This window comes from Buteo buteo, chromosome 12 (genome assembly GCF_964188355.1).
Source record: "Buteo buteo chromosome 12, bButBut1.hap1.1, whole genome shotgun sequence".
Taxonomy (NCBI): Eukaryota; Metazoa; Chordata; class Aves; order Accipitriformes; family Accipitridae; genus Buteo; species Buteo buteo.
The window spans coordinates 12,572,403-12,597,659 of record NC_134182.1 but is presented as its reverse complement, the minus strand read 5'-3'; the positions used below and the strand labels follow the sequence as shown (position 1 = coordinate 12,597,659).

Genomic DNA, 25,257 nt, shown 5'->3' with positions numbered 1-25,257 from the left:
TTTGGTATATAAAATTCCTTTTTAAAAAACAAAGCAGTTAAATGACAATTTGCAAGTTAACTTCCCTCTTAAAAGGGCAAACAAAAAAACCCCAACAAAACCAAGGCCTTTCAAAATACAGATACATGAAGATTTAAAAACAAGACAGTAATCTTTTCTATATCATCTGAGAAACAGTTATTGTTCCCACCTGTAAAATTCTGCCTCTTGTAAAACTCCCCAAACAGCAACCCCTCAAGCAGCCTCCTCCTTCTACAATGACTGGGTATGAGAAGTGAGCCACAACTTTTTTTTCTTTCAGATGCATGCATTAAGTAGCACTGACGAATTGCAATAATACACATACATCAGCCAAATATTGGAAGTTGCTATTAAAATGTCAGAAAAAAACCCCTCTGGATATTCCTGCCAATTCCTTCACCTTAAAAGATATGGACTTGGTATTACGCTCAGTTCTGTATCACTAGCCAAAGTGTTTACCGATGTCCTGTAAGCCTAACATTAGAACCTATGTGCTTCAAAAAAATGAAGTACAGAAAGTACTAGTCAAAGAGCTCTTAGTGTCCCTTGCTATCAAAGTCTGTGGAGCCTGCTGCAACAGGTTTGTAAACAGAAGCGAAGAGATCATGTAGAAGTTCTTAGACTAAAAGCACAACTCCAAATTTGAACAGAGTTGCCTCTGCTGAATCAAGTTCAAATTTACCCCAGATAATTTAAAAAGCAAAATTGGCATCTGAGACTTTCTAGGAGAAGGTTAAAATTGTAGGTCTTTCAAAAAAAGCATCCAAGAAAAACTGTAATATCATTGACCAGGATAGAGTCACTTCTGGGAATTAAAACCGTGAGTATGCTGTTCTTTGCTGTTGCTGCTGTGATGGTGGCTGTCCTTGCTGTTGCTGAAGACGAACCTGCTGGGAGTATGGATCCTCAAGAGATTTAACAAAAATAGTTGTTTTAGGCCCAGTTTTCCAGACAATACCATTTGAATCTATTACAGAGGACTCTACTGTGATGTTGTGGGTACCAAGTATCACAAAGTTTAACAGAAACTGAGTGCTGAAGTAGTCGTTGTGTGGTTCCACCCTCTGCTCCATTTCATTGGTCATGTTGTCAATAGGAATCTGAGAACACATGGAAGGTTAAAATGCCATTTTTTATAAACCTGTTAAAATAAGTTTTCTGCTCTCCGTTTGAAGGAGAGAAAAAAGACAAAAATCTTTGTCCTCCATTTTCTTAAACCAATGCATGTGCATGTTTGAGACCGCTTGATGTGCTTTTTCATTGATGAATGAGTTTTTGTATCAATTCACAGAAGCAAGGTAGCTAACAAGGCTTTTTCTCCCTGAGGTTCTAGTTTTCCACAGAGTAATACGAGTCAGACAAACATTACACACCTCCTAGTCATGTTCTTTTAGAAGCAACTGACTCTCTTTCCTTTTCCTCCTCAGAAAAAAACCCAGACAACAATACAAACAAAAAAAACAACCCCAAAAACCACCAAAACAGGCCTTTCACTAAATGTTACACATTAGCAGAACCTGAACTTCAGACACACAATCTTTGATAAAACTGTTGACTTGAATTTAATACATATCTCCTTAAGTGCTATTTAATTTGGACAGCCTGTCCTCCCTATTTCCATAAACAAACAAAAAACCCCCAACCTTAAAATGCGGATAAAGAAGTTCTAGAGACTATGCGGTAGAGAATAATCTACTCCTGCCTTTTTTTCCCTGTGGAGTTTCATATGATATATACCTAGGTAGAATTTTGCTGATCTCAAGCAGATTCCTAATGACTTGTTCTGAACATCACAAAGCTTCTTTTGTTTGGAAGAAAAGCTGTTACTAAAAAGGTATCAGGATACAGCAGACTTAAAAACCCCACATCCCTTCCATGCACTATGCCTGGCTCTGGCCAGTGCCTGAATGTCAGCTGTTAAGAGTGAGAGAGGATTACAGAAAAACCCATTCATCATTTCAACCTGAAAATTCTGCTAACCAGAGCCAAACAAAAGAGCACGAAAATACAGCAATAAAGCTTAAGGCTCTTCCTGGCTCTATTCTATCCATACCTTATAGTCTTGTCCAGATTTGCTCTGCAGCACTGAAGAGACGTTTAGACAGACGGATTGGATTTTACGGAAAAGGCCTGGTTTAGATCCATGCTGAACCACTCCTTCTACCTTTAGGGCCAATTGCTGATTGTTCTGTACTGCAATAGGTTCTGCTGGGTTCCTCGGAGATGGGGATAGAGCAAGCTGAAACACAAGAAAACAGACCAAAATGTAGTATTATGCCTCCAGAAAAGCAAACACAATTCAAGGATGAAACCAGAACACCTTCTTATAGAAAAATTTCCAAGGAGGGGTTTGGTAGGGAAACCAGCAAATAGAAACACAGAACTTATATCTGAGACTCATTACTATAATAATTAATAAGCATCATCAGCAATACCAGATGTGGTCTTTATATCAGTTTCATTAATTGTGCTTCCTCAAAAGAAGCAGAAAAAAATCTTCTACAAAATATCCACAGGTAAGTATATTAAGCTGAACAAAGAAGTAAAATGCAGTAAGAGTAAATATTAAAAATCTGAAGGCTTTCACTTTTCCCAGAAAAAAGGAGCCCTTGAGTTAAAAAAAAAAAAAAAAAAAGGACCACTGAAGGTCATATACAGCCATTCTTCCTCAGTCAGCTGATAAATATTACAATTTTCTTCCCAGACAGTAAACATTGCTTTTTAAAGGCAAAAGGAAAACAATACAAGTTTATAAAAGTTGCCTTCCCAGGACTAGAACATTATTTAGCTTTGCAGAATGAACAAAAATTCCAGTTAGATTTTATCTTCAAGGCTTTGCAATCAAAGAACTGAATCCTACTTGCATAAGTCACAGCCTGGTGATTCTTAATGATCATATGTACATATTATTCAGGTTATTCCTAACAGATAAACCCAGATGCTATTTGCAGTTAAGTATCTTCACTAAAAGTGCTGAAGCTTTGTGCCTTCAGTAAGGCTTTTCTCATGACAAAGACGCTATAAAGAGAAATTATAGGCTGCATTTGAGCAGTACTTACCTTAATACTTGTAGACTGCAGCTTTTGAAAAAAGTACCTTTGAAATGAAAGGGGTACCTTCAACAACGCAATGACAGCATTACACAGACAAGCTGTATGCTGTAAGAAACAGAGCCAAAATATTGAGAAAAAAAATGTCATTCATAGCACAGGAAAAAGACATGTACTTGAGATACTGAAACTGCAGTAATTTCCACTAGAAGTCCAGAAATATATTTATACAGTCATAGGATAACAGCCACTATGATGACAGTGACTACATTCAGCCTCTCTGTTTATGTTCTGCCCTTTATGAAGAAGGTATTCTGCTCTGAAAAGAACAAGGAGGCCAAGAAAAAGAAAAATCCAAATCATTTCAGTCCTAGTACTGGAGTCAGCAGAGCAGGATCTGCTTGAAACACTCATACACAAAACCCTCACAAATTCAAATAAACAACAATTCCCCTTCAAGCAAACAAGGCTGACATCTACCACAACTTAATGCGCTGCAGTAATTAATTTTAAGGCTCCTGTCTACTCTTCCTTTCCCCACTGCACTATACCATCCTTCTGGCTCAGATGAGGAAAGGCAGTGCTACTGAAGTCATTGAGCTGCATTGGTACGGAGCCAGGGACAACTAAGTTTACAGGGTCTACCTTTGCTACATTTTACACAACTCATTCTTCTATTCTATTGGAATTGGTAAGGACTGTTGAATTTAGAAACAAGGCAAATAGATGCCAGCCATGACAAATGAACTACCTTATTCCCATCAACAGGCACTTCAGCTTTATGATGTTCACTAACAGTAAAAAACTAAACCATACTAGCCCTGTAAAGGAGTTTGTTATCAGCTCACTGTCTGCATTCAGCACACTTTACATTGTGTTCTCTGATGACCTGCACTGATAAGAGAAACACTATACTCGCAAAACACAGTATTAACTGCCAACGGCTCAGTGACCAAAGCTAGGCTAGTGCTGGACCCTCCAGCATTGTGTGAGGTCAGGGAAGAATTCCTTCATGGCAACAGCATGAACAAAGAGAATGTGCTTCAGTATTTGCATGTGGTGAAAGACGTGACAGAGACTTGACACTGCTTTTAGGTATCTTATCAGCATCTGCTATATTCTTAGTATCAGAATTTTTAAAACATTAATCAGACCAGTAAGGTTACAGATGTCTTCGCAAACCTTTTTTGAAGTAGTTAGTCTCCATAGAGACCATTTGTGCCAGTAAGAGATTACGTTAATTAACAGTGTGCTCTTCAATTTCTTGATTGCCATAGATATATGGAGTTGCCGAGTTTTTGGAACCTTTGTCTACAGAACATACATTTAAAACTGTTACTTGCCAAGTAAGACACAGGAGCATACTTCCTGTTGAGGGATTCCACTTCTTCCAGTACACGATTAAATACAGACATCATTCTTCTTTCATATTCACTCTCAACATGTGCTGTTCCATTTGAGCTATATTCCTGGAAACTAAATAATAAAGCTTTTCATTGTGTCTAACATACTTTCCTCATTGTAATGTGGGAGGCTTACTCCCAAACAAGTCCAAGACCATCCTCTGTAACAACTTGAAATCCATTAAGAAATAACTATGTCTTTCAAACTGTTTACTCTGTTTCATTATTATTTTTCCACTATAAGACTTGTCCTTTATATTTAAACCCTTTCTGAACTACAGCTTATACACCACTTTCTGTCCCCACCCTCTCTTACTTGAGGCACTTACAGGTCTAACAGACTCAGCATGCTTAATTGCCCTAGCTTTTATTTAAACCTGCAGTGTTTACAATGTTTTTAAAAGTCTCACAACTCAAGGAAGAGCAAGAACACCAGTCAGAGTTAAGACTAATTCTGGAGGTTTATAATCTCATGCTTCAAATACAATTCCATCTCCTAGATACCTCATGTTTTGAAATCAACAGCTTCATACTTTTTACAAGTATGATGAATACATCTTCTAAGCAATGCTTGATTTATAATGAGTAGGATAGTCACTCAGAATGTTCACTTCTATTTCCAGTTATAAAATCACACATTTAAGAAGATGTTTATCCACATTATCTTCCATTTAATCTCAGCCTGGGCGTTTTAAAGTGTGATTCAATTCATAGGTACTTCAATGTGATTTTCTAGTGGGTATAAGTTCACTGTTAAAGAAGAGCCAGAGGTGATAGATTTACATTAGAAGTTTAAACTAATTTAATGCATATATTTTCAGGACTCTGAAGGAAACTAATGTGCGCTTACAAGTGCAAACAGTAGGTATGGGAGCTAATGCAGAATGACACAAGTTAAAATAGGTGGCTAAAGAAGAGATTAAAAGTTGTTTTTTATTGTAATGCAAGTCTATATTTAAGACAAGTCCAGTATAGTGTTCTCAAAACCAAAATCAGTGTAGGAACCAAAACACAGTCCCTAGCCTGCCAAGTATAGCACAGCAGCAACAGGTCCTCAGGTCTGCCCAGAGTAGAACTAGAAGGGTCTACTGAGAAATTTCTGAACATTCTTTGAATTCCCTAGGCTTAAAGCCCCAAGGATTTAGAAATAAATAGCAAAGGAGTAGAAAGTTAACTATCAAACCTACCTCGTAGATTCTGGATCCAAAATCAGAGCTTCTATTGCATGTGAAATCAACAGGCAGCTCTGCTGTTGTCTGATATTAATACTAAGGAGTTAAAAGACTTAAAGGTGGCACCTAAATCAAGAAACACAGTATATTTGCTGGCACTTTTCCTTATTTCTCTAGTTTTTGTGAAGTAATCCTACAGTCATTACTCCTTTAGTAAACACAGAGCAAGAAGTATGAAAATCCCAAGTTTTATGCTGTAGCAATTTTTGTGTCATAATTTGTTCATAAAGTAATTCCAAACAATAGCATGGCAATGTTTATTTCCAAATAGGTTTTAAGCAATTGGCACCTAATTTTTATATTACTAACTGCTTCAAAATGACTTTGCCAGTCTTCATAGAAAAGAGGATTGTTAAGCTTCGTGCTGTCCACATGAGAAGGAAAGTGGACAAATTCTAAGATTTTAAAAGGATACAGTTCTACATTCCTTAGAGTTGCTGAGTCTGCATCAAAAGATGACTGATACAGATCTCCATACCGTGTAGCCAGGTTTCGGAATTCCTCCATTGAGTGTTTCATCTATAGAGACAATGTTACTAGTCAAAAAAACAAATCAAAGCAAAACAAACAAAATCCCACACATCTGGAAAACCACTACACTGTAACATACAACTGAAGGAATAAGACAACATATTCTGACAAAATACATAAAGTTCTTGCTTCTTCACACAGATAAAAATCACCAAAGTGACAGACTATTAACCACACGTTAAACAGATATTTGTCCTGTAACACAGCACTAACATACCCTCCTTGGGTTAAAAATAAAGCAAACAAAAGAAAAGTGGTAAATCAAACTGCTCTGTCTTTCAAAGACTACCCACTGATTCCTTCTTGCAGACTATGTGCACTTTAGAAGCAGACTGTCTTGGCGTTCTGTACCGTGTCATGTCAGTTGCCACCACTCAAAAGAAGCTGCAGTATGATCCTAAAGTATATATTCTTCCTTAGTGTAATCACAGTATCTGAGGTATTTCAAAACAAGGTGTGAAAGGTCTTGCTGCAAGTTTAAGCATACTGAGTGGCTTACTACACACATATTGTTGAAAGCTGTGCACGTGAATGTCTGATAAAACATATGTCCATGCTCAGCTTCAAAATACGGCCTGCTACAGGCAGACATTTTTATAGCTACAAGTGAAAACCAAGGCCCACTATTTAGCAAAACTCTTCACTACCACTTTTCATTTCTTTCATCAGATATGTTTAATGAGAAGCAAAATGAGTACCAGAGTCATAAACATAACTGCACAAGAGTGGAACGAGAATACATGCCTGGTTAGAGATGCGTCCACACCTTTGGAGATCATTTCCTGATGTCATAGCAATCGTTGTGGCAATAGCTGGTGGTGGACTTGTTTTTAGGCTGTTGCAGGTACAAATAAGTTGAGAAAAAGCTTGCAGAAGGTCAATCCTGAGTTTCACAAATCCACACTGAAAGCTCAGAGGATTAAGTGGCGTACTAGCAGCCTGAAACACAGCAATAGGAATGTTGGCAATCTAGGTCAAAAGCAAACATGATAAAAAAAAAACCCAAAACTTTGCAATGTCACTGAACGGTCTCATCAGACAAGTGAACCCTTCAGTTCAATTCTAAAAGCTGTTTTTTTAAAACTACATTTAACAGATTTGCTCAATTTAAATCATACTGAATATAAACAACACAGAAGTTAGGTAATTACTGATCCATATTTCGAAGCATATCACCCTTGCAACAAGTGTGACTTAAGCTGTTACAATGCTACTAGGGCACCTATCTCCTCTTTTTCCAAGGCCAAGCCATTAGGTTTCAAGTGACATTAGTCCAGACAGTCCTTACCATAAGAGAGCACACACTGAATTGGAAGGCAAACAGAAACACAAAGAACTGAAAAAGTGATTCTCTGCATCAGCCAGATGAGAAAGAATTGGCTAAAGTTACCTGCAGCAAGAGGAAGGGGTGATAACCTTTGATTTTTTTTGAGCTGTGAAATGGACAGGAACATGACAAAGGCGCTGAACCTTGCATTTGATGAAGGCAGAGACAAAGTTCAGTGACAACTAAGATCAGTCAATAAGAGAACTCCAGGTGGTTAGACATGCTGCTAGTGTTCAGAAACTATGGTTCTGTGAAACTTTGCTTCCTAAGAGCTTATCTGACTTGTAGAAGCATCTGTGACAGCTTAGGATATCCAGGAGGGGGTGAACGGCAGCATTCAAGATTTTATACTAATTAAGCCAGAAATCCACTACTTATTTTTCTTACACTGTTGGCTTTTGAGAAGAGTACACTTTTTTCTTTAAGGGGGAAAAAAGGCATCAGCAAAACAAAGCACTGGGACCTTCTCTTACTCAGAGAATAGAAGTATGTTAAACTCATGCATGTCTTCTCCAGTGCTTCTTATTCTTCAACAGAAAAGGTCAATTCCAGAAGCAAGAAGTTACAACCCATCCCAAAACCTTACTAAGAACCATTTCTTTGCTGGCAGGAAAGCAACAAACTAGTTTCTCACAAAACATCACATCATCTGAGAACTGGCCCACTATTGACTAAAGTGAGCAAACATCAGCCAACTGCAACCACTTTAAACATATTGAGCTAGATTTCAACCAAAGAAATAAGGCTATTTCATCACTTGAGCCATTCAGCCCCTCTTATCTACCACTTTGGTTTCCATTCTCCAAGGGCATAAAAAAAATCCCTTTTGAATGGAAATTGTTCAGTTTATTCTGCAAGGGTGGTTTCAGAAAACCCTCTATGGAAGAGATCTTGCTGCACTGTAATTGCTCAACAGAGACTACATGCTTTTATAAAGAGTAAAGTTCCAGTACTTATATCAGAAAATCCAGACATTTTTAGTAGCACAAATTGGACTTGATTCTTGTAAATGGAAGTACAATCTTGTCTCATTAATACTGCAATTTACCTTATCTGCTACCCATATAGCTGTGGGCAATAAATGAGTTACAATTCTTCTTTGAAAATGACAGAAAGAGTTCTTTGGCTCAGCCAAGTTCTTCAAACACCACCACTTGTTATCCACATATTTGGAGTTAGTGCTACTTAATCAATGTTATTTTAGTGCATTTTTCAAGTTCTGTATCGTCTCTAGATTACCAGCAGTGAAAAAATAAGCACAATGCTTCCAATGAGATGCATGTTCTGTGCCAGAAAGAGCAGGTCCTATTCAAAACCTCTGCTTATACAAGCAAGTACACAGTGAGACAGATGGGGAGTGTGGCCAATATGCTCTATGACAAGTCCCTGCCCTCCCTCCCCCACCTCTCATCCATAAAGTAATGAAACTTTTTTCCTCAAGTGGACTAACTCACACGAAAGAACATTTTGCATACAGCAATGCAAGACAGACAGTTGCATGTATATCAAGAAGGAACTGAGATATCTTCTGACAAAATCAGAAACGGTCTGAATATTTCATCATTCCTAAAAACTGGGCTGACTGAACACGTGCAACAGATTTACCAGCACAGTGTCTTCCAGCTACAAAGCTGACAGCTACACAGGGTTCATCATATGTACTAATACTCTGTGGTACCAACAGTGCTGAGTCATGCTGTACACTGACACAGCAGCAACAGTAAAGCGGAAGTCAGAGGAAAGAGACAGCAAAAGTCTTCAGCAGTAAGACTATCATGTGCACTTTATGGCACTTTGCTCCCCTTTGAGGTGCTGAGTTCTGTAGATGCAAGCAGTGAGCGGCTCCTTTTACAGCTGATACACTCAAGCATGGTTAGGAATTTGTCCAGAGCAATGCAAAAAGTCAGCAACAGCCAGCAATAAAACCCAGTAGCTAGCCCTCCAAAACCTGTACTCACTCTTCTGGACCAAAACAACCCACAGGGAAGGTATTGCACCCAGAAAAGCACTATGTGCAACATGCAGGAAGTGAAGTCAGCAGAGGAGATGAGGACAGGAATCCTTCAATAGAAGAAAAAAGAAAAAAAAAAACCCACAAAACAAAAACTCAAGGGAAAGGCTAATTAAATTACTGAATCACAGAATGACCTATTTAAGCAATTTATTCTCCTGCCTGTATTAAATTTTAACATCTAATTAGATGAGGCCCCCCCCCAACGTCTTCTAGATGTTAGAGAAATCTTGAAACATTGAATTAAAAGCCTTATTCACTCAGCTAACAAGTTAAAGACAAATCCTTCAGGAACAATGGAGCTTTCTCTCAGAGGACAAGGGTGTAAAATTTATGTCCTTCCTGCTTATTCAGGGACAGTTTATTAATAAACAGTAATATCTCAACTTTATTAAACACTAACATCTGAATTGTCATGCCACTGACAGTTCCAGTAACTGGGGGTGGGGGTGAAGGAAAATAAAAAAAAAAAAAAAAAAGCAGCTTCATTCAAAAGACATGCAGAAAACTGTATGTAAAGATTTCTTCACAGAAACTAAAATATAGAAGAAAGTATTGTGTGAAGCTGGATCATCTTTTGTTAAGAAGGAAATTCACAGTAAGAACCAAAGGTCCATGTTCATTAATGCTTTTTTTGTTTACATTCACAGACATCATGCACACAGCTTCTTGCTATTTTTACCACTTCAGAGAAGCAGAAAGTATTTACATAAAAGCAGGTACTATCTGAATTCTGCTGATTTGATGAGATTGGATTGTCCTCCCTCCTCTTACTAAATTGGTGTTGCCTTGTTGTTCGGATTCCATAGGATCACACTGTCAAATACAAGGAAACATGAACTCAGCAGGAGAGAGGAAGACAATTAAATCCTTCTCCATAGCTCGAAAAGATAGCAGCCAATTTAGACAAATTCCCAGGCTTGACTATTACAGTAGCATTTATTCAGCCATGACAAGGAGTGGAAAAATTTTTAAGTACTGTAACTTTAAAAAAGACCTGTCGTGTATCATATGATTTGATCAAGGCAGGGAGTCCGGGGAGGGAAGAAAAGAAAAAAAAAGAGAAGTTTAGCTAATCACACTTAACTGAGCTACAGGATCTTCTCTCTAAAGATGCAGTGTTACAACTGGCTCTTCCCTGCAGTCCTCTCACAAAAAGAGTCTGGCAGATGTCAGACATCTTTTAAAATTCTTCGGAGGTTTAAAGAACAGAAACCAAACAGACCTGCTGCAGTATACAGAAACATCATCACTAAATTAGAAGATTATGTGCTAACCGTTAGTGACGCTATTCCTTTGTGATAGGATTTTAGAGCTTCAGCAATACAAGAAAGCGCTGAGCTGTAGTTGTCCTCCTGCAAACCTGTCAGACACTGTTCTGCATGAGAGAACTCCTTCAAGCTGTTCAGCCAGAAGTAGAAGTGTTCTGAAGCCACTTGAGTCAGCAGGCTTTGGTACAGTTCTCTGGCCATGTCATGGTTGCCCTGTAATGAGAAGAATGTTTCTAAGAGGGAACATGAAAGAAGGCTGTTGGTTTCTACAAAACAAATACAAATAAGAGAACAGTAACATCTCCAGAACTAATCTTACTTTAAAAATACAAATCATGGAACTTCTTCCAATCATTTGATTATGACAATCCCAACAATAAAGAAAAGCACAAATGCTTATTTCATTGAAATATCAGCTTGTATAAAGTATAGTACTTATTTACACAAGATAATTCAACAAGATGAGAAACAAATACCAAAACTTACCTTTACCCCAGCATCTCATACAAGGGTTTCTACGTAATTCTAACCCCAGCTGTGACTTTACTGAGGGAAAAAGGGAAAAAAAAAAAAAAGGATCTTTTTCTTCCTTTCTCCACATTGAAGAAAGAGCAGCACACATCAGGAGGGCCTATATCACCTTCTAAAGAACAGCTAGACAATGCAGATTAGGCATACGCTTAAGAAAGTATCACATCATTACTTCCTTCTCAAATACTTCAAAAAGTCAAGTGAAAAACCATCCTGATGGGATGACTGCCCTAAACAGCATATATCTGAATCAGCATTCCAGGGAATTAAGTGGGAAATTTTTCTTTTGCCCCCCCCTCATTTCCTCCTCCCAAGTCCTACCATTTTCCTTACTTTCTTTTTCCAGTTCAAAGAAATCACCAGCATCCTTCCAACCACATAAAACAATTCTCCTCCAGGTATTTTCACTTACCATTCTGGAAGCCTGCCTTGCTATCCTGTAGGCTGTCCATCCATTGGAAGCATTCTCAAGCTGCTGTTTGATAACAGTTTTGACTTCTGAAGACAAAGCTTTCTGACTGGAAACAAATATCACTGTGGCAAGAGAAACCTAATGAAGAGTGGAGGGGTGAGGAAGAAGGCTATATTTCAGGAACTAAACAAAACAAGAAAAAGCCAGTTCTGTTTCCTAAACTACCAGGAATAATGTGCTTGATTTTGGACTCAAAGCTATGTAGAAGATTATATATACATTTTAACTAAGGAACTTTTTTCAGCCATATATCTTTAAGTAGTTATGGCAATCCAAGTATTTCTTGTAGATGAAAGTCACTTTTACTTAAGAATCTTTACTGTGGCTTTTAACTGAGATATTTTGAATGCTCCAAATGAATTAACAGGAAGCTTGTAATTTCTTTCTTAAAATTCAAATTCATTTCCAAATGGATGTGATAAAAGTATTTTTCATCTCTCATAGTATATTAAAAGTCATGGCCATCAGAGTACCATACATAAGTTGAGCTAACTGCCATTTTGTTTTTCTATAACCATTATTTTACAGCTATCCCAGTAATTTCAATAGCTATATTTGTCTAAACAGTGCCATCTACTGGAAAATCTAATGGAATGCACTGCATAGTTCAGCTCCATCTATGAGATATTTCAACATTGAATACTGACATACGTAGTCAAAAGTTAAAGCAAAACTGAAAATAGTGGCTCTAGACTGGCACATCAACTTGGACATAACAAACAGCTTAGCTGCCTTTTTAAATAAAATCCATCTGCAGTAGTTTATACAGACTTTATCCATCAAGGGCTATTCACCAGAAGGAGGTCTTACCAAGAGTTCCTGTTTTTTATCTGTGGCAGATCGTCCAATTAATTTATAGAGGTCCATTAGGTCTCCTAGCATCCCATCTGCTAAGACAGGCAGCTGCATGGCAATAGCTGCTAAACAGTGGCACATGAGAATCCTAGCAGCATCCTGGGCACTGTGCAACTGGGTCAGCAGGGATTCAACTACTGACTGGCTCAGGTGAGGACGGCACTTGACCAGCTTCACCATACAAGTTAATGTGATCTGCAATTCACACAGTCAACATGTACAATAAACACAATGTCTACTTAAAAATAAAAAAAGCCAGACACACTTATCTGCAAGTATCATTACAGAAATATAGATCTGGTATTTTCACAACCATGTACTCTACAAAAGATGAGATTTTTCTAAAGAGCCCAAGGCTCTGTCCCTGAGCTCACAGCACAAAAACATCACAAATTCAAGAAATTATAATCTTCTTTCTCATACCACCAGCCTTTACAGGTAAATAACTAGATAAAATTACTGGTAGCAGCTTATGAAGTGGGAAAATAGAAATAATAGGTTATAGAATTGTTGTAATCATGTACATTGCATCCCCATCTCCAAAAAGCAGGTTCTTGCCAAGACTCTCTTTGTCCTCCAGAGACATCTCCATCCCATGTTCAAGTTAATGTTTTATTACAGCTGTTCCTCTGAGGAATGCATTTTTTCTTCCACTTATTCTGGAGCTGAGGAGTTGCACTATAGTTGTGTTCAGCTTCTCTACCGCTCTGAACTCCAATTATAGGCAAAACACAGAAAAAAAAAATAATCTTCATTTCTTTCCAGTACATTACACTTGCACCAGAAAGGATGTGGTGCACACTAGCCTTTCTGTTATAGAAGCTATTACTATAAATTATAGCTGTGCTAGGGGAAGACAACAGTAACATCACCTTTAAGGTTGCCTGAGCTCCTGGACTGTCATCTTGACTACAAAGAACAAGAAGAGCTTCTAAGCCAAAAACTGCATCTTGCTCCAAAGGCAGAAGATCTAAGAAAAGAAAAACAGAGTAAATTAGTTCCCTGTTAAGTTTTCTGACCATAATTGGTGCAATGCTTGCACTGGTGTTGCAGTCATGACAGATACGTATCTTCCTAATACTTCTGCCTCACCTTATTTTGATTAGAAACAATTCTGCCACTCCAAGTCTCAGGTAACTATTCAGCAGTCACACCAACTGTGACAGCTGTAGAGCGTGCATACATCTCTGGACTAAGACTTCTAAATGCCCTGTTATTCTTTTGCAACAGGCTTTGTGCAAAGAGTTTTCAAAGGTTGACAAACAATTCACTAATCTTACAGCAAAGCTAAGACAAGCATTTATTTAGCACGAGTTCTACTGTGCCCAGTAATTTTCTCTAAATTAGACGAATACGGAATCTTCCCAATCATTCATAAAATCATACAGAATATTGTCTACTAGCTTATAGTCCCCATTCTCCCTAACCAGCATGCAGGATCAGACAGATTTACAGACAGGGTCACAGACAAGACCAGTTAATACATGTTAAGTGCATAAGCCTGACTGTAAACAGACACATTTCATTGTCCTTGCTTTCATTTACCTTTTTCCTGACAAGAGGCTGATATATTAGTCAGAATTCTCACACCATGAGCTGCAATGCCACGGTTATTGTGGTAACAGCACTCCTGTGCCAGTTTTACTAAATCAAATGATCTTGCAGTTGTAGCTGCTGTTCCTAAATAAAGACAAGGCAAACATGACATAAAACAGCACAGTCCATAATTACGCCACAGATCTTTCCATGTACATTTCTGCAAAAAACCTACATTGACTTAGGATTAACTTTTTTTTTTTCATATGTTTAAAGGATAGGATGGAAACATATCTTTCTCTCTCCACACGCAAACAGAGATTCTCTCCTCCATTCCTAAACATCATACAAGTTAGACATACATGAGAAAGAATATTTGGGTCTAAAGGCTGATGTTTCAGGGACTCAGAGAAATATTGCCTTAATATCTGATTAAAAAAAGCTGGTGAGCATATTAAGACGTGCCAGAATGACTGAAGAGGATGTACTCCACTTCCACAGCCCACGTAGTTGGGCTCATAATACTCATTAGGGCTGTGTGGCTTTCAAGAAGAAAAAAGAAAACAGTATAATCACCATTTTAAGAACAAGACACCTTGAATCACTTTAAAATGTCTACTTTTTCTCCAAAATATAGTCACAAGGCAGAAGGTTCATCTGGAACTGAAGCAGGTCATTCCCACAAATGTGGCATAGCTTCACTGTGCCACGGTAATATGCCAGCCCATTAACTCTCCATGCTACTCAAAAACCATGCAAATCCATGGTTTCAAAGCACCTTAAGCAGAATGCAGGTCAGCCATTTGAGAGGCATCACATTTCTTTGTTTTATGAAGAAAAGTTGAAGACCCAAAGGTAAAAAACCCTTTCATATAGTATATTACCCACAAAATCCAGAACAAAATCTTAGGCCATAACTATTCATGGGTATACAGCATTCCATTTTAAGTTTACATACGATGAACACAGCCTCTCAGCTATGTTTTGAAGTTCAAAAATAGTTTAAGAATATGCTACAAAGTGTTTAGATGAAACTGATTAGCAGTAGGTAGCCAATCCATTATAAATGTCAAAGATAATCATCTAATCTAGTTTTCTTACCTGGAGCACTGCTGAAGTACTGTTTAATGGCAATGGTCCCTGATAACGTGGAAAGAACAGATAGCATGCCCAGTTTCAAGCTGTCATAAGGAGTGTGAAGAGCAGATTCACAGAGTGCCTAAAGATTAGCAGGAGAAAAGATACAGAGGGAAGGATGTCCCATCAGCTACCTGTATTAAATGTTTAGTTGCACTTGTCTGTGAAAAGTTTTGGGAGTCAAGATTTTTCCACAGAAAATACTATACTGAAATCAAAAGTTAGTAGTCAAGTCCTGAAGCATCTGTTTTAGTAGACTGAGTACATGGCTTGCAAAAAAGTGACAGTGGGTCTCATACACTAGGAAAAGCCAATTATAAGTCATTTACTAATTAAAACAAAATCAGTGGCAAAAATATTACCAGGTCTCATTGATCAAATATTGCAAAAGATTTTAAGACAGTTCTCCAGTCTTAGAGGTATACTGATTAGTTTGCCTTATAACAATCTGCAGGGTTTTATGTAAGTATACATCTCTGTAGAGCAAAGTTTCAAGCGTCATTTCCTTTAACAGTCCTGGTGTCCAACAGAATACAGTTTAAGTTTCTTGATAAATATCTTAAAGCATTTTTTAACTTATGTATAGTAGAGCTCCTGTCAAACTTTTGTCCCTTTTGCCAGATCTTCTCAGGCCTTATCACATCTAGACTGGAATAATGCACACTGTTTTCAGATTCACTATGCCAACACTGTCCACAATTTAGTCATTCGCTGGTTTTGGAGGCTTTTTTAGTCAACAAGAGAAAGCAATACAAGACACAAATGGAAAACGTAAGTATATTCTTCTGTCTCAGAGAGTGCCAAAGCTGAACAATAACATCCAGTAACTGAATAAAGAAAAACAATAATACAGAATTAGTTCCACAGAACAAATAAAAACCCCATATATTGTTCTTACCAGGCATACATGTTCTTGAATGGTGTAAGGGTTAAATTCTAAATAAATTTGTAATTTGTACCAACATAATATTTTGCTAATCCACTGAATAGTATGGCATCAACAGACAGAAAAAGATACAATGATTAGGGTTGAAAATGAGTCTTGATGTCTCCCAAGACACTGATGTTTTACTCCAGTGCTATTAGGTAACCACTCACAGAGCACATTTGAAACAGTAACTATGAAACATGCCAGGAGCACAGAATTAGCAGGATGGACTGCAGACTGCTTGTTACTTTCGCAGTCAGTAGGAAGACTGCTCCAAGCATCAACAGTGGCAGCTTCTCAAGCTGATGTCTAGAAATCAGTGAAGTCTCCACAATTCAAAGACCAAGCCTCCTATCTGACCTACACAAACAGACCCAAAATGCTGAAGAAGTTAACATTGCTGAAACTCTTGTTGGTAAAAAGATACAAGAAGCAGGTTGAGAAAAGGAGGGTCTGTTCCAGTCCCTGCTGTATAAACATTACAAAGTCTTTTAAATATATGGAAAAGAGTTGCCAAGTCAAATTGTTGACTTTATATTTCAGAAGTCAAAAAAACTCTCGTTACTTCTGCATGCCATTCAGCAAGCAGTAACAAGCTTCAGTCAATTAATTTTGTTCTAACCCAGTCACTGGTTTAGTTCCAACATTAACGGAACTTTTTCCTATGCATTTCAACCATCAGGACACGTACTTTAAGACACTACATAATGATGAAAGCCATGTTATCAACGACTCTCACTTGTATTGAGATAACTACCAACATTATGACAATGCCATAATGGTACAGAGTAGCATTTTGACTGCAAAGAATCCATAAACCATTAAAGCAATCCCTTAAAATTCCTAAAGAAAATGAATTTCTGGTATTAATCCATTATGAAGAATAAAGCAGTTCACTAAAACAAAAACATCTGCACACTCCAAATCTTAGCTGAGAATCGGAGACAAAGCAAAATGTGCTTTTTCTCACGATTATTAACAAAAATCCAGTTTTTCCTCCCAGCTACTTTATGCTCCAACAGCACATAGCACAAGTAGCTTCCAAGAGTAGCAAAACCAAAGACGACCCAGAAAAGTAGAGCTATAAAGCTGTGCCATTAAATTCATGAAAAATTTACTTTGCCATTAATCTAACCTGTAGTTATTTTCTATAGTCATTTCTACCAGAAAAAGGGAAAGAAAAAATGTTCATATGCAACTGCAATTGAAAGAAAGCAGTAATACTATCTACAATTTAACAACTGTTTCCCCAGATAACACAGATGCACTATAAACACCTTCTAGGGTCTCAGTCATACAACAGGAGTCACAAGGATACTATTGAAAATGAGCCATTAATCCTAAGAAATGAAGTAAAAATTACATTTGTTCTTCCAAGTATAGTTTGCTGGATGACATGCTTTGACAAATGCCAGAGAGACTCTGTGTTACATGAGAGCATTAATACATACTCAGTATTGTAAGATTAATGTAAACATTCAGCTCCCATGCCTATCATCTTAGATGAGCTTGTCAGATGGAAAAACTACTTCCTTACTGTAAAAAGGCCTACAACATGACACATGCCTTTCCTCAGTTATAATACTTCAACTTTGATCCTTATGGGTCAACCTATCCAACTCCAGATATTCTATGATTCTATAAACTGTTCATTAATACTTGCCTACTCTGCATGGCAGAGTAACCTAACTTATGGATATGGAGATGTATGTTCTTCCTTCCTTTACCTCCCAAAGTGTTCTTCTGGAAAGAATTCTACGACTAATTGCAAAGTTTCATAATAAACTTTAGCTTAAAAATGTATAAACCTGAATATTTTCTCTGCTCCATGTATGTGGTGTCTTGTTGGCCAACAACTTTAAATCTTGGATTGCAAGCCTCTTCACAGCCTTCCTGGGGTCATTCTTCAAGTACTGCAACAAAAGCTGGATCTGCAACAAAGTAAATTCATTGTTTAAGAGAGACACTACTAGAAGGAAGCCTTTTCAAAAGTACTCATGAAGAAATTTTGAGCATACTCAGCCAAAACTATCTTGCCTTATCTGTCTGATCACTTGCCACATGGAAAAGCCCCTACTTGGGCTGTGATGCCATGGCAACCTAAAACAGTCTGACAGCCTATTTCTACCACCCTGCTCTCCTTGTTCACACACCCTTCTCTACATCACCCTGCATACCTCAGAGCCTTCAGTCCTGTTTCAGCACTCACAGAAACGCCAAAAAAATCTCCAAGAAGCTCAGTAAACACCTTATACTGTCATTATGCTATTAGCAAGTATTCTGGGCATTTGATGCTAATTCAGGTGTCTGCATGATCTGCAGTTAACAGATAGCAACACAGAGATACCTTGTATGTCTCAGTAGTTGCCAAAAAACAACCCCAAAAACCCAAACAAAAACAACCCTTACCACCCCCTCTGAAGCATTTATCTCAAATTAAGTGACACTTAACTGCATGTCCTTTTTTGTGTTCATTTCCTGCAAATTTACAGAGATGGAATAGCCAGCACATGAAAAAGTATGAACAAGCCAGCCATGGTTTTGCTCTCCGTCCCCACCCTGGCTACATCACTTTTGAGCAGCACTGGCTGTTGTGTTGCAGAAATACAGCCTAAATCGCCACGCTTACCGCCATTAAAAAAAGAAAAGCACATCAAATGTTCTAATGTTTCAGTTGGCTTAGATTTAGTACTATCAAAAGCATCCTCTGAAATACAGAAATCAGCCATACCAAAAAGAAGCTTCAGACAGATCAATGCCATTAGTCTAATAGTAACAGACACCAGCCTTCCATAGCTGTACAGGATTGAAAGAAAGCAAATAGATTTTCATGACTACTTTACAAGGATTAGTTAGATGAATCTCAAATGTCACTGTGTTCAGACCTGCTATATAAATTACGTCCATAAAGCACGTTATCAGAACATAAAAGCATTGTATTTTTCCATCACTGCTTTCCCACAACTTGGCTTATAGTCCTAAATTATAGCAACAGATTAAAATTCCTCAGAGTTCTTCAAGAAATACTTTTTTAAATGCACTCTATGCTATTGAAATACTCATTTGCTTGCATGCAAGGAAGGCAAAAGGCATACCCCACAACCCAAGAGAATATACAGCAGTGAGAAGTGAAGCCTGGGTTCTACAGGTAAGAAAATGTTTTCAGGAGAAATCAGGGTATTTGATTTCCTAAGTGTTGATTGATTCTAGTTGATTTCAATCCCAGTTGATTTAAAGGAAGACAGGTTATATATGTAAAGAAGGGTTCCTGCGTTTGATGGAGTTATCTGAAAATGGGACCAAAGAGGGCAAAAAAAATTAAAGTAGCAGCAGTTTTCAGGGTATTCTTTCTCTATAGCACATAGAACCAACCATCCTAGCATATCCACCGTGATTTATTTTTGGCATCAGCTAGCATCTGAGGTTTTTTTAAATGCACTTTGTACTTTAAGTTGAAGGAATTAATTAGGAAGAATTACCTGTTTAGGAATGTCAACCAATGAAGAAGCAGCAAGCAGAGTAAAGGTGTGCAGAGTAACAATGACCATCTTGGTAGAGGGATATGATGTTACCAGCTGCTGAAGCAGCTGCCGGGAGCTGGAGGCCAGGCTAGCATCATGATGCATGTGCTGTAGAATAGGTATCAACTTCAATTTCAAGTCCACAGGTGTGGCCAAACCTGCAACAAGGAAGAGAAACTTAGGCAGAGTGTTAGTCCTTTGTACTGCTTCTGGCAGTATTGAGGCACACAATACATCTGCATTGCTACCACTGCTGAATGCAGATTGTGCAGACACCTGCATTAACTTCAAATAACTCATCTACCAGCTAGCAGCATAACAACAGTGGTATCAAGCACTTTCATGGTTCTTTGAGAAGGTTGCTCCTTGCTTCATTGCAGGTAACACACGTATTAACTCATCTGAAGCAACCTATGATAGTCTATGTAAGTTTATTCATCATACTGTAGATGAGCTTTTATTCTTTACCAAACGTGTTTTGGAAACTTGGATTTCAGAGGACACAAGAGACAGCTGTTATGTTATTGGTTAGCTAATTTAATTTAAAAACTGGAATCATCTGAGGATAAGGGCAACAGCATTCTGATATCTGATATTTACATATGGACAATAAAGAATTCTCAGAGAAATTAGAGCTTTTCCCTTTTATTATTCAATATGCATATGTACCTTGAATCATCTCACTGATTTTATTACATATTCCAGCAGCAAAATCCCTGTAGAGAAAAGATAAAGTACCAGGTGAAATGAAAAATAAACAAATAAATAATTAAGAATAAAAATCAACTGACTACCAAACATTGTGTTTTAATAATAAAAACTTTCAAAAAAAGAGTGCTTGCCAAGACCTAAGTTGTTTTAGAACCCCTGCACATGGGCATGACCAAATGATAAAATGGAAGCTTTAAAAAAAAAAAAAGTATCGAAGTGACAAGTAGCACTACCTTTTGTTCCCTAATGTAATTTCTGTAAAATAATCCTTGATTAAAGCTGCTATTCCACTTTGCGTTCCCATATTTATGATCTTCCCATTACTATTTTAGAAAGAAAAAAAATAAAATCTATTAAACCTGTATTCAGATTTCTTTACAATACTGCTATCACACAAATGTTTTGCTATAAATGACATGGTTAGCACTACAGAAGGAAATATTAAGGTTTGTGAATGCCAGTGTCAATGGAGTTTCCGTTCTCTGTAACATGAAAAACTGAAAAAAATTACATCTTACTTTGATTGTGCAGAAAAGTTGGCAGCAGCAAATATAGCAGCTTCAACTTCCACATTATCATGGGAATCCAAACTCTGACGAATACTGTGATGTGCATTCTTCCTTTCTGGAATAATAGATGCCATGCTGCCCAACATCCTACAAAAATAAATCGCAGCAAATCAGGAAGAACAATGATCATGAAGAAATGCAAGATGAAACTAAATAGAAACATAAAAGGACTGATTAAAAGACTATTTTTATATGAATTTGTGCTCTTATGTGTCTATTACAGAAACAAATGCTAAAAGTAGGCATATATTTAAAAGGTAACAAATTTTGTCATGTGGGTTATATCAGTGGTTTAATAAAAAATTAATTATATTGTGATACCTTTTAGCTTGAAATGGGCACAGTGAGAAGCGTACCAAGAATTCTTATAAAATTACAAGTGCGCTATGGCACTGGGAACAAGTATTTAAGATGCTTTTACATTCCAGCTCTGGTATCAATACGATAGATTTAATACTAAAATGTACTGATGGCTATTTTCAGACACACATGTACACATCATGAGATATAAATTCAGAAATGTGGTAGTTTAGGGGGATTAAAAAAGCATTTAGAGAACTGTTTCCACCCTTTCTATCCCTCTTCCCAATTAAGACTGCAGAAATAAATAAGTGACAAATGTCTGAACAGTCATAAATTTTAACCGCAAGAAAGCAAAGTTTCTAGAGTGTTACCATGATCAAGCAAACAGATATCTGACTTTCATCATCTGTTTCTAGATCTTTCGTGATGTGAGAAAAGGTTATCACTGGGAACAGCGCAATACCTTTTGTATAACTACTAAAAAATGAGCAAATCAATCTATATTCTGCTAAGAATATCTCAAAGATACTTTTCAGACATATTTAGCATAATCCAATTAAAAGAAGAACGAATGCAGGATTTGCACTGACAGTAATTTTTAGCAAGAGTTCTATGCAAATATTTACACATAGTTATCTACCAATAAATTTCACAGACACAAAGTTTTGTTTTAGCAGATCTTTCTTTCAGCATGTTCTTTCTTACTGACACTACTTAAGGACAAAAATAAATCAACTGAAGATTTTAATCTGAAACTGCTGAAACACCAGCCATTTTAACCCTTCACTTGATGCATCCTGTGAATTAATTAGTAATTTAAGTATTTTTTCAAACTGAGCAGATTCCTGGGACTTCTAGTGGTCTGTAAAGATAGCCCTCAATACCGGTCAACAACCGCAATCTTATGTTAGAATACTAAAGTGGAACTACATGAAAACATGTAGATATATTGTATTTACAGAGTTCCGAGACACCAGAGCATGAAATCATAATCTCAACTGAAATATCAAAAGAAGAAAGAAATGGATCTAACTCTCTGGGTTACGCATACAACAGATTCATTTTTCTTCTCTTCAGTACACAAAATTTCAATGCTGCAAATTGTTTTGCCCAGAGCCATCCACAAAATTCTCACCATCATAAATGGTTCTTCTGATCACAGATCCTTATAGTTCACCTCCTTTAAAGACAGATGTCTTTGCTTTTAACTCTATGAGCAATGTGCAAGACGCCTCCTACATTTCATTCATGGTAGCTGCAGATTTTGTTATTCCAGAACAGCATACTAATAAAGAGCTAGACATTTTAAGTTAGGTTCATTTATGTAATACATACCGAAGTGTAATAGCCCGAGCAACTGGATCATTGCTATGAATTACTGAGAACACTCTTTTGACAAACTCATCCACATTTAGGATCTTCTCTAAGTGCTTCTCACTCTGCTGAGTAACTTTTAGCACACACAGCCTCAGGAAGTTGTTTCTATTAGAAGACACACACATTTCTTTATCAGGCTGTTTTATAATAATAATTCAAACACTTTAAACAGGAAATTATATTTAAAAAGCTTCCCAGAGTAAAATAAAACAAGGAAAGGTCTATGCTTTAGAAACATCATATTTAATTAGACTGATATAGTATTTAATTAGACTGGTATAGTTAATATAGACTATTAACGCACTATTTTATTTTCTAGTACAGTTAGTGTTGAATTTAGGCCCGACTCCAGGGAAATGAACCTGCTGACACCAGTGAGGAGGACTGTAAGCAGATGCCTGTTTTGTGCACACTCAGGGATCTAATTCTGCTAGAAAACCATGTCCAGGACTAAGTCAGAAAAGTCTAATTGCCATTGCCAGGTGTAAGTGAATTTCTTTTCCTTCCTGAAGCCAACAGTGAAGATTCCACAACAGCAACAGATAACTTTGTAAGCTATTACAAAGTAGCTCCAATTCCATCACATTTAGACATCAGGCACTTGAAAAATCTATATTTTGGACTTTGTTATTAACATTCCTTAGACATGGAATTTGCACATATGATCATCCATCTATTTATTAATTATGAATTTGAACGTGCCTATGGAGCAGAATTTATACCAGTGAACTTAAACCAGTCAGCAAGTGAATCCTCAAATCAGGACAGATGGAAAGGAACTGTGTCGTTGATCGCTCACAGCCACTTAAGCCCACTAAAGACGGGGAGAGCACGCTCCAATCAAGCATAACTTGTCCTCAATAGAAAAGGTACCACTGTGGTATTATCAGGCAAGCAGAAAAACCCCACGACTGCCCAGGCCCCGATGCAGCAACACTCCAAGATACAGTGCATTACTACGGATAAGAGATTTGAATAGATAGAAACTGACTGATGCTACTTACCCCACTCTGAAAACATCAGCTAGCTTTAGGAAAGCTGAATTAATGAGAATAGGGAAAGGATATTTCTGGAAGAGCCTGGGAAAACGAACGACGGCTTCGCACTGCTCCCCGAGTTTGCCAGACCTGAGGCCTAAACAAGACAACAATGACTGCTGCAGATACCGATGCTCCTCCATAGCCAGGTCCTTCCTCTACCCCCCCGCTCGCCGCACAGCGGTACAAAACAACGCTCCCAGCCGCTGGGGACCGAAGGACGGGACGAGACCGCCCCCCAGAGCGCGGCGGCAGGCAGAGAGCGGGCGCCGACGGCCCTAAGGGCAGCCCCAGCCCCGCTCTCCAGGCCGGCGACAACCTCGAGCCCGCCCGGCCTCACCTTTGTCCAGCTCCATGAGGGCGGAGTTGGCGTCCAGTTCCTGCTCGCCGTAGCCCGCATCGGCCAGGAAGGACTTGGCGCTGGCAGCCATACCGACACCCTGGCCGCCGCCCCGGCCGGCCTCCGCGGGCGCCCGTCCCGTCCCGTCCCGTCCCGCCGCTCCCCGCCCCTGCGCCGGCCCCGGCCCGGCCGCCACGCATGCGCAGACACTCTCCCGCCACCTCAGCCCAGGGGCGGCCGCACCATCGCCGCGCGACTTGTGCGCAGGCGCGACGTCCGGGCGCGTGCGCGCGTCAGCCGCCACACCGGCCGCGGCCACTCACGGCGGCTGCCTCTCGGTGAACGGCCGGGGGGTGGGTGTGGCCCGGAGGCCCTGCCCCTCTGCGCCGCCCAATCAGAGGAAGAGGGCGCGGCGCGGCGGGCTCCTGCTGCCCAATGAGGGGCCGAGGCGCGTTTGGCGGGTCGGTCGGTGGCGGGAGTCGGCGCCACGAGCCGGGTCCGCGCGCGCAGGTTGTTCTTGGCCATGCTGTGCCGCGCGCTGCTCCGCCGCTCCTCGGCCGCGCCGCCCCGTGAGTACCGCGGCCGCGCCGCTCCCCGCACCGCTCCGTCCCGTCCCGCACCGCCCCTGCCTCTTCCCCGGGCGGTGGGACCGCGGCGGCGTGAGCCCGGCCCCCCGCTGCCGTAGCGGTGGTCCCGGAGCGCCGGGTGAGACCCCCCCCCGACGGCGGAGGGGGCGGCTCGGGCGCCTCCACAGCCGCTGTGGGGGCTTCGGGGCTCCTCGCGTCCGAGTCGGTGGTGTCTGGTGCGGTTACGGTCCGCCTGTCTCGTTGTAGGTCACCGGTCCTCGCCGCTCCCCCTGCAGCACCTCTTGGATAGCTACCAGTGCAGCCAAGAAGATGACCACCTCTCTCACGGGGAAACGGGCGTGCCGGTCCCTCCTTTCGGCTGCACCTTTTCTTCAGGTAAAGTCACCTTCGAAAGGCCCTTTTAGGGGCCAGGGTGTGGGCACCGCTCGCTGTCAGCTTTTTTGTTGTTGTTGTTGTTGAACTATGTCTCATGATTCGGTTTCAGAGTTTCTTGTTTTAAAGTGAGCT

At 39.2% G+C, this 25,257-nt stretch overlaps 1 protein-coding gene across 4 annotated transcripts; it reads right to left on the bottom strand.

Moving 5' to 3' along the window:
* Positions 1 to 24,323, bottom strand: INTS7 (integrator complex subunit 7). 4 transcript variants are annotated; one of them, XM_075042719.1, is made up of 22 exons: positions 24,164 to 24,323; positions 23,791 to 23,920; positions 22,745 to 22,891; positions 21,056 to 21,193; positions 20,496 to 20,542; positions 19,785 to 19,984; positions 18,114 to 18,236; positions 15,342 to 15,459; positions 14,250 to 14,384; positions 13,577 to 13,674; positions 12,660 to 12,899; positions 11,790 to 11,927; positions 10,853 to 11,059; positions 10,285 to 10,391; positions 9,523 to 9,625; positions 6,982 to 7,176; positions 6,122 to 6,225; positions 5,662 to 5,730; positions 4,415 to 4,547; positions 3,081 to 3,179; positions 2,075 to 2,260; positions 1 to 1,121 (listed from the first exon to the last, which is right to left on the bottom strand). In XM_075042719.1, exons 1-22 carry the CDS (start codon positions 24,252 to 24,254, stop codon positions 834 to 836), a joined length of 3,096 nt encoding a protein of 1,031 aa, XP_074898820.1. In that variant the 5' UTR covers positions 24,255 to 24,323; the 3' UTR covers positions 1 to 833. The 4 variants fall into 4 exon arrangements, 2 of the variants coding, with proteins under 2 accessions (XP_074898820.1, XP_074898821.1); XR_012652469.1 differs by lacking the exon at positions 1 to 1,121 and having other exon boundaries at positions 2,188 to 2,260; positions 4,415 to 4,540; XM_075042720.1 differs by lacking the exons at positions 9,523 to 9,625; positions 10,285 to 10,391.
* Positions 24,324 to 25,257: the final 934 nt, after the last annotated feature.